General features: G+C 40.9%; 1 protein-coding gene across 4 annotated transcripts in view; it reads left to right on the top strand.

The window, feature by feature from the left end:
* DIS3L2 (DIS3 like 3'-5' exoribonuclease 2) overlaps positions 1 to 13,441 on the top strand; it is a 261,768-nt gene that overhangs the window by 115,866 nt on the left and 132,461 nt on the right. For all 4 annotated transcript variants that reach the window (XM_016134710.2, XM_016134709.2, XM_036237966.1 and 1 more), the window contains exon 9: positions 4,071 to 4,244. In XM_016134710.2, coding sequence (XP_015990196.1) covers positions 4,071 to 4,244 — 174 coding nt within the window. The remainder of the gene's footprint in view (positions 1 to 4,070; positions 4,245 to 13,441) is intronic.

The raw sequence follows: 13,441 nt of genomic DNA, 5'->3' as shown, positions 1-13,441 counted from the left end.
TTGAATGAAAGCAAGAATTTCAGGCATTCTTTCCTGTTCCGGATTTTTTGCTGATATGGCAGCTGATTATTAAAGGATTCAAGAGTTTACCTAAATAAATATATGTCTTTGAGTTTTATTTGTTTTTACTATATTCAGTTTTCTTAGTTTTCCTTTAGAGTTTAAGGAGGAATAGTATGCCTTTTTTATAGGCTCAAGACATTAATTTTTTTATTCATTTATTAATTCAACCATCATGTATTGGACTCAGATGACAAAGTATCATTGTAAGATATAGAAATAAAGAAATGTTTATTCTCTTTCGAATGCTCTTCCTCTATAATGATCATCTATAGACAAAGAAGAGATACACCTAATGCAGTATGATACAGCTAGAAAGTGGCATGTGCCCGATGGGGAATATGGCCAGAGGAGAGGGATTATACCGCGGAGAGAGATCTGCTTGGGGGGCAGGGGTGGCTCCCTGGCCTGGCTTCTACATTCCACGAAGGTGAAATGAACTTGGTCTGTTTTGTACATCTAGTTCAACATGGAAGTTCAAGGGAGCGTCTTTAAGAGAGAAATACTTTGCTTAAGGAAGGCGCCATGTGTAGTATTCGTATGGTCTAGAACCAGCAGCACTGTGTCAGTGTGAAGTAAACACCTCCCAGTGGGAGTGGGTCTTCCTGGATTTTAGTATTATGTCGTACGAGTTGGATGTTATAAAATGCCTTTTGTTCAAGTGTTTGGCCCTTTTCCCTTCAGGTGTCAAATAGGTTTGGGCTACTCTGACCTCACCAAATAAGAGTAAGATGGCCACCTTGTTTTAACTCTGCTTCCCACCACACCTGAGAATGTGTTTCTTTAAATATAGGTCTAATTCTCTAGTAACTTCTGTATTATCTACCTTATTGTTTATACATCTCCAAGAAACTATCTATGCTGTTTGAGTATATGTATGATTGATTATTTTATGTGATTTTGAATACTATAGGGTAGAATCATGTAAAATTGTATTTTGTAGGTAAAAAATGGTCAACTTCATATGTCCCAACATAAATTAAGAGTAACGCTTTATATTAATCTTGCCGTTCTTGAATCCTTCCGCGTAATCTCTCAGCTAGCTTGGATTGCACATGTTTTCGCAGGAAAGTAGTGGGTCGTATATTTTAAGCCTCATCATATCAGTCAGGATTCTTGTAGTTGTAGCTTCCACTTCAGAGGAATCACAACACTTGTTCCCAGAGATACTAAAACCTCTCAGCTATGGAAGTAAGGATTAGTGGGAGCGGGTCTTCAGGATGACATCGAAAGGTTCAACTCCTCCCATGCACTCTTGGTTCCCAGACCACGTGCACAGGTCCACGATGCTCAGAGCAGTGTTTTACCTGGGGGACAGTACGCCAGCCTCAAAGGTGCTGCCTCCTGCCTCGCCTGTCGGTGCTCTCTTACACCATTCTGATCAGTGACCTCAGTGGGCTCTGCTTCCTCTCCTCGGTGAAATGCTTGATTACAAACGATGTCTAGTGTGATAACATAATAGCTCAAAAGGTATTCGGTGAATCTGTGGATTGTGGTGTTTATTGTTCTACGAGCAAGGTGGGTGGAACAAGTGAAGGTAGCAAACCCGAACCCGGAATTAATGTTTCTTTTAATGGGGAGGTTACCGCCCTCTCCATCACAGAAGCGAGCCCAGCCTGCGGTCAGGTAGGTCGCCGGGCTCGCCTGCTGTCTTCTGCATCAGGGGCTCGCGGCTGCTTGCTGTTTCTGGCAGACTGGCGTCCTGCCAGGGCGGTGGCCAGGTCATCGTTAGTGAGAGGGAGTTCACGCTTTGGGGCTCATTTCCTGCTCCCATGTGCCTCCTTGTTCTTATGCCCGTTGGGCAGGTACAGCAGTAGCTGGGCAAGGATGTTGGTGACATTCTCAGGGCAGATCGTCCTGCCTCCGCGGTGAAAGTGTTTTGTGAAGCGTTCTCATGGAATGCAAACGGTCGCACTCTGGGCCCATTTGATCCACCTGTCTCTCCTCCAGATGTCCTTGTCATCAGTCCTCCAGTCTGTCTTCTTTCAGAGCCTTATCCACCTGGCTAAATGTGCAGCCACTGCCCATTAGGCCATCTTTCCTCAGGCCAAACAGACCATGGGTACGCTGCTCGGGGGGAAGAGTTTCTACTGTACTGCCTTTTCAGAGACCACCCCTCAGAATGGATATAGTGCTGTTGTGGTCCACTTCTGAATTGTGACAATGGGAGATGAGTCAGAACTAGGCATCCAAGGTTCTCAGGCCTTTCTACATCTTCCTAGGTAATATCTTGTGCATGTATATATGGTCTGGCTCTCTGAATCTCACTCTTTCTGATTGGTACCTCCATTTTTTACATGAGACTTAGTGAGACCCTGAATTCTATGATGCAGTGGTTTATCCTCCTTTGAATTTTTTTCCATCTTAGCCTGGTATCTGTAAGAGATTCAAAATATCTTTTTGATATACATAGGCAGTCCCCGAGTTTCCCTGTTTGCCTGGAATCAAGAATTTAGAAGCTGAGCAAGTAAATCTTTGTTTCCAATTCTTTTTCAGGTTCTCCAGGTCTCTTACTATTTTCTGTGAGCTCTCTGATACCTTTCCAGTAAGTTCCCTTTCCAACCACAATTAATTTCTTGTGCTTGCAATTAAGAATCCGGACATTTAAAGGCGTTAGTTTAGGGGTGGATGTGGAGAACGGAACGTCAGGAACCTGTGAGAATAATGAATGGGTTAGAGGGACTGGAGGTAGCGCAGGTCCCACTGACTTTCAAAATACTAATGAATTTCCAAAATGTCCTTCAAACTTCAAAGGCGACAACAGATTCCCCAAATCCGCAGTGGAAACTTTCTTCTAGTGAACACAGGTAATAATGTAGTCATTTTAAAAATTAATTAGCATTTTGAAAATTAGTGAGGCCTGAATGTTTCACTGTCTGGATCCTTGGTGCAAACAAGAGAAGCCGACTCTGGTTGGAAAAGGAATTCATGAAAAGGATATCGAAGAGCTTACAGAAACAGTTCAGAGTCTTGAACGTCCTGAGAACGTCATGGGTGGGAACCAAGGCAGGTCTGGAGAGGCCAGAACAGGAAGTCCAGCCATCGTCTTTTTGTCAGGATTAGCCTGGCCATGATGCCAACAGCTCTTACCACTGCGATTTTAGGACAGCATTGCCACCGGACGCTGCTACCACCACCCTGTCACCAGAAACCACTCTAGCCGCCATGATGAAACCCAAGCACCTCTCTGTGTCATTCTCTTCACATCCAATCAAAGTCTTGAGTTGAGGCAGACTCTTAAGTCATACACAGCGTGCTGGCTACTGGTTTTCATAGAGGGAGTGGGGTCTTATATGAAGGGAGCCCAGGCATTACGTTGGAGGCTGGTCACTTCTATAATGGGAATCATGCTTCTTCGGCCCACTTACATGCCACGTAGAAGTCATCTTTTCCAATTCATGTGCCTTTTCTTTCTTTGTCTTGCTCGATGGCTCTCACTAGGCCTTCCAATACTGCACTTAATAGTATCGTGAGAGTGAACACCTTGTCTTCCTTGCCCAGAGGGAAGCATTTAGTCTGTCACCTTTAAGTTTGAAATACATATAAACATCAAATCTAATCTAGTGAGCATGACTTAAGGTATAGGCACTATGAAACTGATGATTTAACAGCAAACTGGGTTGATCAGAATTGTCTCAAGGTGTTTGCAAGAGAAAGAATTGACAAAAGCGTTGAACAATATGAATTTGACTTCCTTTGAAAAACAATTGCAGGAATCCTAAGGAAAGCAGTCTGGCTCCACTCCCCAGGTCAGAATTCTTGAAGAAACGTCAAATTACACCATAGTCATGGATTTAACAGGAGAGAGTATCATCGTCTCTTGATACTCTTGCTATGAGAGAATCGTTGTCATTCCGTTCAGCCCCCCATTCGCCCGTGATGACGTGCCTGCTGGGGGAGGGGCGGGAGGGCTCGAAGACCTTCCTACTGCCCTCAGTTTTAGAGAGGAAGCGGGTACCGATCTTCCATGTATTCACTAACGATGTTGTTCCTCTCTGTCCTGTCCACAGGCATCTGGCTAAGAGTCTGGGGCAGGCCGGTGAAATCGAGCCCGAAACGGAAGGAATACTTACCGAGTATGGCGTGGATTTCTCCGATTTCTCTGCAGAAGTTCTAGAGTGTCTCCCACAAGGCTTGCCCTGGACAATACCACCGGAAGAATTAAGCAAGAGAAGAGATTTAAGGTAAATATCTGAAACTCTTTAAAAACAACGTGTTTCTTTCTATGTTTCTGCTTTCCTGGGAGCCAGGCTCAGATGTCGCCATCTTTCCATCGACATTCAAGTTTGGTTCAATTGAGAATTAAGCGCTCGGTACCAGAGGTCAGCAAATTACGGCCGGCCGGCTCAGTCCAGCCCACTGCCTGTTTAGCCCATGAGCTTAGAATCGTTTAATATTTTTAAATGGTTGGGAAAATGCAAAACCAAAATAATCTTTCATGAAAATTATGTGAAATTCAAACTTAAGCATCCATAAAGTTGCACCGGAACCCAGCCATGCTCGTTCAGTGGCTGTATTTTCTACATGACAGCAGCAGAGCTGAATAGTTACAACAGAGACCACGTGTCCTGCAAAGCCTAAGACATTTGCTCCCTGACCCTATGCAGAAAAAGTGTGCTGACCCATGTTCCAGGCCATCCTCATTTCAAAAGGTACACTTGTCCCCTTCTTTTCCCGTCGTCCTGCCCCATAGGCCTAGTCGCATAAAGACAGTGTTATCTGGTTAGAAGTGCCTTCCTTTAAATGGGCCTCTTCAGGCACAGAGCAAAGGATTCAAGACTTCTGTGCTTGGAGCTTCATTTTAAAGCTTTACTTTTAGGTCTGGAATTTGTTGGAAAGTACTTTTGTGGTATTTTTATAACAACATCTTCTTTGAAGATGTTTCTTCATTGTGGGATGTTAGTTCTTTTCTGATATTTCTCTTCAGAATTTGGTTTCAGTGCTGGCATTCGTTTTGGATGCCACATGGAGATATTTAGAACCAAGAAACTTTTCATGCAACCCACTGAGGCTGTGGAAGGTTTCTCGCTAAGGTCATCCCGTGTCAGAGTCTTTTCCACCGCTCTCGCTCACTCCGTGCGGCTGAACTTGTGATACCTTCGGGTCTTGGAGCCCGCTACTCCTCCCGGCTTGAGAATCCTCCTCCTCTGCTCCCTCTGGCTATTGTACCTTTTAGGAATTTCCTGCCTTTTTTCCTCTTCTCGCTGAGGGTAGGCGAGGAAATGGAGATGGCAGTTAGTCCCCCTGCCTACGTGTTAGAAAACATACCATATTTGAAGTCAGTCAACTCAAGCTGCCACCCTGGCTTCCCATAGTAAGCACCAGGCATACGACTCGTGCTGGGCAGTTGTCTTGTCGGGGGCTTCGAGGTGTTGGGCCCAAAACCTTACTCTCTTAGAACCTTCATTTTTCTCATGTACATGTTGAGGAACTCATTTCCTGGGACTTGTTTTCCTAAATCTAGGAATCTCTTAAAAAATTTAATGAGAAAAGGTCAGAACGAATGACTGAACTTTATTGTTTAAAGTGTGTTAGTATGGCCGTTCTGTAGGAGCTGTCAACATTCCAGCAGTACCTACCCTTTCTCCCTCCTCTGGAGACTGTACTTCCGAGAATCCATCCTACTCAGAGCAGTGCACAGGGATGTGTGTGTACGGCTGTTCATTCGTTACTGCTTCATTACTGCAACAGTGACACTGCTAATGTCCATCAACAAAGGAATGGTTCAGTAGCCTATGCCATATTAATAAGATAGGAGATTTGAAGTCCCGACAGCTGCCAAAAAGGAGCTAGAGCTATGTGGACTGGCCTGAGACAAAGCCATTATATATTATTGCAAAGTAAAAGAAACAAGGTTGAGAACAATATGAATTCGACCCTATTTTTTATATAAAGTCAAATAATATAAAAACTATACAAATGTATAGACACACACACATTTATATGTACACAAACAAGTATATATGCATAGAAAAAGGACTGGAAGGAAATTTAGCCCTTTTTTTATAGTAATTGATGGTGATTACCATGTGTGGACTCAGTGGATTAGTAGGAGGTAGGGAGGCAATATTTTACTTTTCATTTTATAAATTGCTCTGTTATTCAAATTATTTTTAAAATAAGCTTTTATAACTTTTAAAAATTATGCGTGGGGCTATCAGAAGAGAGAGGCACCCAATCATTTCTCGTCTTAGCTCTTAGCCCACAGATTAATAATAAGTCATCTCAACAGTCACAGAGCCCGGTATTGCTCTCAGTTTTCCACTCATGGCTCCGCCTTGCCCTTTTCTTTGGCTCCCAGTGCCTTCTGGGTTAGACCACAGACTAGGAGGCCTTGCTCTGCAGAAGGCCTCTGTTAAAATGTACCTATGTGTCGGAGGAAAGAATCCAGAGGTACAAGGAGCTTGTGGGATGCTCTCTGCTGTTAGCATAATAACAGGGATTAAACACACACACACCACCACCACCCCCCCAAACACTTTCTCCCTGCCTGTTATCTCTAAGGTTATGTTTCTGAAGTTCAAATCTGATTTTTTTCACTCCTTTGACTTAAAATCTTTCAGCTGCTTCTTGATACCCTGAAGTAGTAATCTCTGAACTTTGTTAAACTTGCATTCCCAATAATCTGTCTTTATATTAAAATTACAAACGTCCTTATTACTTTACTGATTTATTATATGCAGTGTAAATTTCCATAAAAGTGGAAAAATGAGAGCGAAATAAATTTTAACATTTTTATTTTACTTAAAAGGTATCAAAAATTTCCTATTAATAATTTTACTTTTGGTGAAAGTAATGTGATTGAATATTCTTTCTTTAAATTTTGCTTTAGTAACTTATGATATGGAAATACAAAGGTCTGATGATACGTTCTGTAAATTTGATATCTAGTTTTGCTTTTAATAGTTATCATAACTGAAAAAGATACCTCGTATCTTGGGAGGAAGTAAGCTGAATTTACTAAATCATAATATTTATTTTTCAATCCTTTTCATGGATTATATTTAGATTCATTTTACAATCCAGTTAATTATCTTTCATGATGTCAGTTAGTTCTTGTGGACTAATTGAAAGGTGCTCCATTTTTAGATTTTTAAAAAATAGGTTTATATCATTGATTATTCTTCATTTGGCATCTTTGAAAACTAGTTAGAAAATTCTATTAGGATGTTTTACGTATACAAGTAGTTTTGTAGTTTATATACTTAGCTCATTTTAGGCTCCCAAATTGTATAACAATGGAAATATTTCAAAACATTTATCTAAAAAATTTTATCTTCAAAACGAGGTTCTTGTTTTATTTTGTTTTTAAAAAACAATAACTTTTTTTTACTCATTGTTAAAACGTCACTTTTACCTTGAAGAGAGAGATCAAGTATGTTTATCTTTGTCTAAGTGGCTGACGATGAATTCATATTAGGAGCAGAAGATCTGTAACTTCGCCATTTTCCTGCTGTTGGTGGTATTAGTATTATTAGTTTGGTCTTATCTTCAGCTCATGAATCTTACAATCATCTTTTTTAGCCACTTCTCTATTTCGTAAGGATTAGTTGAGCTAAAACTGGATAATCTCCATAAATCCAAGGACCAGGCGTGGGTAGATACCCACTGACGGCTGAGAGTGTGGGACCCGACGGGCGAGCCGGGGTGCTGCCTCCCCCATCTGTACACCCCGCTTAGCACCTGACCCGCACAGCTGGTGAGGGCGGCAGGGTCCGTTCGTGTGGTTGTGTAGTCATGGTTAAGTTCTTTTTCACAATAAAAAAAAATAATAAACATGAAGAAAAGTCCATAGCGCTCACACGTGCTTGGATCTGATTACCTTTCCCTTCTCTTTGACTGGTCTCATAATAGATTTACTCAGGTTTTCAACTAACATACTTACTGAACACCATCGTGGGCAGTGGGGATTCAGCAGGGAACGGAAATGGATGTGGCCTCTGTTCTTGTGGAACTGTCAGTCTTGTGGCAGAAGAGCACGAATCAAGTGCATCTGGACTCGTGATGGAGGAGAGCAGTACTGGGTACCGCTGTGATCTCTTCTGCTCAGATTTCCAGTGCCTTCACAGAGGTTTATCAATATTAATTTTCCCAGGAATGTCATAAGAACTAGGAACGAGTCCCAGCGCATGCTCAAACACACGTGCTGTGAATAAATGAGTACATATTCTGTCATTCCTAAATAAAACCTATGTCTTTTCTCTTTTGTTCACTTCTTCTCTCCTATATACATTTATTTACATATATTACTTATACAAATGTGTATATGTAACACGTATGTGTATATCTAATATATGCAAAGTACTGAGTTAGTTACTGGAAACACAAAGACCAGCAAGGCCCAGTCTTTGTCCTTCAGGTCTGTACTGTTTCTCAGCGAGACAGATTTATACTCAGATAAATTACCACGGAGTATGGCAAGTGCTGTAATATCTGTGAACAGACTGCCAAGGTCATCGGTGCTTGAGCCGAGATCAGAGAAACGAGCAGGCACAGAGGGAACCAGAGTGACTAAAGAAGTCTTTATTCTTGTGATAAGCTGTGGCTGCAGGAAGGGTGGTGTGTCCCCCAGGACGCCCGGGTCCTTCTGTAACAGGGCTGGTGACCCCCACGGTACTGACAGCTGCGCGACCCCTCCGCGGGGCCACCCTGCGGCGAGGCCGGCGGCGCTGCTCTGGCTCTAGCTACGTAAGGACTTCGATGTACCCGTTTAGGTTTGGTATTTGAACAATTATATTTGGAACAGAAAAGTTCCATCAATCTTTAAACCTCATAATCCAATTATGTCAGTAAAATTCCAGTTTTTTAGTCCAATGGAATTGGGGTAATATTTTGCAAACTGAAGTTGAGAGAAATAGTGTTTATTTTGAAAAGAAAAATGGTTGGTTAGCAATTTTCAAGAAGTGAGGCTGGTGTGAACTCCTAGGGGCGATCTGGCCCTTCCGACTGGAAGCACCATTTTGCTGGCCCTTCGGCTCCAGTCTCTGGAGAATCCTGCTTGCGCGTCCTCGACCTGCGGCTCTCTTTCGCAGGGCATCTGAGGTAAAAAAAAGAAAAAAAAAAAGAAAAAGAAAAAAAGCAACACCAACACTGCAAGAAAAGATCCAGGGAAATCGCTTCTAGGGGGTTGCACCAGCAGCCCTAGAAACCCCAAGGTTATTTCTGAGACTGGCTCCAGTGATTTCTAATTTCATTCCTATTGTTTTATTTCCTTTGTTGCTAAACTGGAATAGGAAACCCAAGCTTAAAAGTTCAATTAAAGTGGAAAATGAAAACCTAAATATTGGAGGGGGAAAATACCATGCTAAACTGATTTTTATATTTTTCCTATAGTTAGTAATATTGTGGAAGTTTGGGTAGCGTCACTTTTCCGTAAAACTCTGAGCTGTGTCGAAGTAGAGGTGCTTTCTATAGTTTTTCAAGGGCGAGCTCATGGATATCTATTTCTCTACTATGCTCTCAATAAAGAGGAAGCCCAGTGACCTCCACCGGACCATTACAAATGTGAAACTTGGCACTTAAAATTGCTTGCTCTAAATTTTCCAACTGCTTTCTTCTTCTTCTTTTTTTTTTTTTTCCGTTTAATGTCGTTCTGCCAACTAGTGATTTTATTATTATAAACAGGACATTGTATTCACTTTTAAGAAGAAATATGAAGCTGGAGGTAAAATTACAAACTGCAGTTTCTCGGCTGCCAAAATAGAAAACAATGAGCTAAAAATAACGAGCACAGAAAGGGTGCTGTGGTAAGAAATATTGAAATATCTTCGAGATGGAACTGCTCCAGAGAGACAGAAATCTCCTCTCACTCCAGGTAAAACCAACCTTGAAATAGCAACTTGAAAGGAGAGACATATAATACTGACCTCTCTCAGGTCAGCCCTTTTGTGGGAAAGCTTTCAAACACAACTAACATTAAATGGCTAATAATCTTGCTGTTCATCAAGAAGTCCATTACGATTCAATTGCTGTTTAGAAGAGGTCCTTCTGGTAAGGGCTTGTGGCAGCACAGGAGCACTGGAAGTCCCCCCCGCCCCCAGGGACTAGCTGGGTAACCATGGGCAAGTCAGTTAAATTGGGGAGACAGAGAGAGAGCGAGGGCGAGAGAGAGCGCGCGCGCACATGTGAGAGTTTCATCTTTTGTAAAATAGATTAGTTGACCAGGTTAGGATTTTCCAAAAGGTGTTGGTAGGTCACAGGTTCTTTGGGATTTTAATAGATGTTATGGAGAAAAAGGGGTCCATGGCCACGTATTTTTGGAAAACGGGGTTAATAGATTTTTTAGAACTTTTTTTCATGGGTCATCTCATGGGTCATCTCAAGTAGAGTTCTTTAGAATGCACTCGGAAGTTGCTAAACCAAATATTTCAAAACATACTAGCTCTAGTAGTGTGTAACTCGGTGTCTGAGGTGTCCTTCCTGGGGTATTCAGAGCAATCTCATTCTTGGATTTGAGAGAAAATGATATCCCGTAGGTGACTATCTGCCACATTTATTTGACAGATATTGACTTTGCCTTACTGTGAGCAACATAAGAAATTTGAGAACTTTGAATCTCAGCTGTTTCATTGCCAAGGGAACCCCTTCTTTCCTTACCTGGAGGGAAGCGAGATTGAATCGTTCTACATTAAATGGGGACTCTGTCGTGGTCATTTGAAACTACTGGCAATATTATTTCCTTCATGTAAATCCCACCTCACTGTTTATGAAATTACAGGAAACTCATAGGTAGTAACAAAGGTAACTGGGCCCTAAAGTGGATACATGGCTGGATATCTTTAATTGTAAGTACTTGAGTGGTTTGTCAGATCTACTCATAAAATTTATGTCGACAAATAGCACCACTCCCAGAGAAGATCAGTAGATTTTATCTGAACAGGTGGGAAAATGCCTATTGGCTAAGAAGACAGTATTTGAATTTACACCCAGAAATAATTTTATAGCCTTGTAGAAACGTGAATAGCCTAAGACTTGGAGTAAAGTGTTGGGGTAAAGGGTAGCTAAGTGCCAGGGTAGCCAGGGCTTTTCACTGTTTCTTATTTTGAGATATTCAAATACCATAAAATTCATCTTTTTAAAGTGACTCAGTCGGTAGTTTCCTGTACATTCTCAGACTTGTGCGACCATCACCACTGATTGCAGAGCATCTCCTCACTCTGAAAGAAATCTCATCCCTCTCCCTCCTGGCTCCTAGCAACACTAATCCACGTTGTGTGTCTATGGAGCTCCCTGTTCTGGACATTCCATCTAAATGAATTTTATATAATAAGTGGCACTTTTTATCTGGCTTCTTTTTTTCCGGTATAATGTTTGCAAGTTTCGGACGATCCATGTTGTAGCATGGATCAGTACTTCATTCCTTTGTATCAGTGAGTAGTATATTCTATTGTGTGGCTATTCTCCATGTTATTTTATCCATTCGTTGGTGGACATTTGGGTTGTTTCCACTTTTTGGCAGTTAGAAATAATGCTGCTGTGAATATTTAGGTGCAGGTTTTTGTGCAGAAATAGCTTTCAGTTCCCTTGGGTGGAATTGCTGGGTCATGTAGTCAATCTCTGTTGAACCTTTTGAGTAACTGTCACACTGTTTTCCAGAGTGGCCACGCTGTTTTCATTTCCACCAGCAATGCGTGAGGGTTCCGGAGGCCTCACGTCCTCAACAGTACTCGTTATCTGTGTTTGTAATTCTCGCCATCCTTATGGGTGCGAAGTTGTATCTCGTGGTTTTGATTTGTATTTCTTTAATGACTAATGATGCTGAACATGTTTTCATGTGCTTATTGGCCCTTTGGGGAAATGTCTGTGCAAATCTTTTGACCATTTTAGAATTGGATTGTCTTCATACTGTTGAGCAGTTTATATATATTTAGATGTCTATTCTTTGTCAGATATGTGAAGCAGAAAGGATTCTAAATATGTAGTCTAATTTACCTATTTTTCTTTGGTTGCTTGTGCTTTGGGCATCACACCTGAGGAACCACTGGCTGACCAAGGTCACAAGGATTTACACCTGTTTTCTGTTTAGAGTTTTATAGTTTTTGCTATTTCATCTATTTTTAGTTAATTTTTGTATATGGTATGATGTGGGGTGAAACATTATTTTTCAGGTGGATAGTACAGTTGTCTCAGTACCATAGGAAAAGACTCTTGTTGAAAAGGTGATTCTTTACCCGTTGAATTGTCTTGGCCCCCTTTTTGAAAATCAGCTGACCATAAATGTGTGTGTTTATTTCGAGACTGTTCTGTCCTATTGATCTGTATGTCTGTCTTTACGCCAGTACCGCACTGTGTAAATTACTGTAACTTTGTAGCAAGTATTGAAATTAGAGCGAGTCTTCCAACTTTGTTTTTTTACGCCCAAATTTTTTCACTATTCTGGGTTTTTTACATTACCAAATTAACTTGTATATCCGTTTGTCAGTTCCTCTCAAAGAAAAAAAGGAAGGAGCTGGGATTTTGGTAGGAATTGTGTTGAATCTGTAGATCAATTTGGGGAATATTGATATTAAATGTTCCAAACCAAGAACATGTGCTACCTTTGCATCAGGTCTTTAATTTCTTCAGCGATGTTTTGTAGTTTTCAGTATACAAGGCTTACACTTGTTTTGTTAAATTTGTTCCTAAGTGTCTTTTTCTTTTCAATGCTATTGCAAATGAAATTATTTTCTTAATTTTACTTTCAGGTTGTTTATTGCTAACATATAGAAATAAAATTGACATTTGTTTATAAATCTTGTAGCCTGCAACCTTGCAGAACTCATTTTTTTAGCTCTTTTTGCAATGCCTGAGGATTTTTTTATATTTAGAAAATCATGCCATCTGCAAGTAGAGATCATTTTATTCCCTCATTTACAGTGTGGATGCCTATTTATTTCTTTTTCTTACCCAATTGCTCAGGCTAGAACCTCCAGTACCATGTTAAATAGAAGTAGCAGCAGTAGACCTTGCCTTCATCTTGATCTTAGGAGGAAACCAATCTTATGTTAGTTGTAATGTGGCTATGGGGTTTCCTTCCTTCCTTCCTTCCTTCCTTCCTTCCTTCCTTCCTTCCTTCCTTCCTTCCTTCCTTCCTTCCTTCCTTCCTTTTGATATCTTCTATCAAGGTAAAGGCAATTTCTTCTATTCCTAGTTTTTTTGTCGTTGTTGTTGTTTTTAGTGTTATTCTTATAAATGTTGCTGAATTTTGTTAAGTGGTTTATCTGTCTTTGTGATTTTTGTCCTTTATCCATATAATATATTTCACTGATTGACTTTTACCTGTTGAACCAACCTTGTGTTTCTGGGTTAAATCCCACTGGGTCATGATGTATAATCCTTTTATGTTACTGGATTTGTCATGTTAGGATTCCGTTGAGGATTTTTGTGCCTATATTTCTAAGGG

The sequence above is a fragment of the Rousettus aegyptiacus genome, unplaced genomic scaffold (genome assembly GCF_014176215.1).
Source record: "Rousettus aegyptiacus isolate mRouAeg1 unplaced genomic scaffold, mRouAeg1.p scaffold_m13_p_2, whole genome shotgun sequence".
In the NCBI taxonomy this organism is placed as follows: domain Eukaryota; kingdom Metazoa; phylum Chordata; class Mammalia; order Chiroptera; family Pteropodidae; genus Rousettus; species Rousettus aegyptiacus.
Note: the sequence above shows the minus strand (reverse complement) of the source record. Positions and strands in the feature narration are given on the sequence as shown.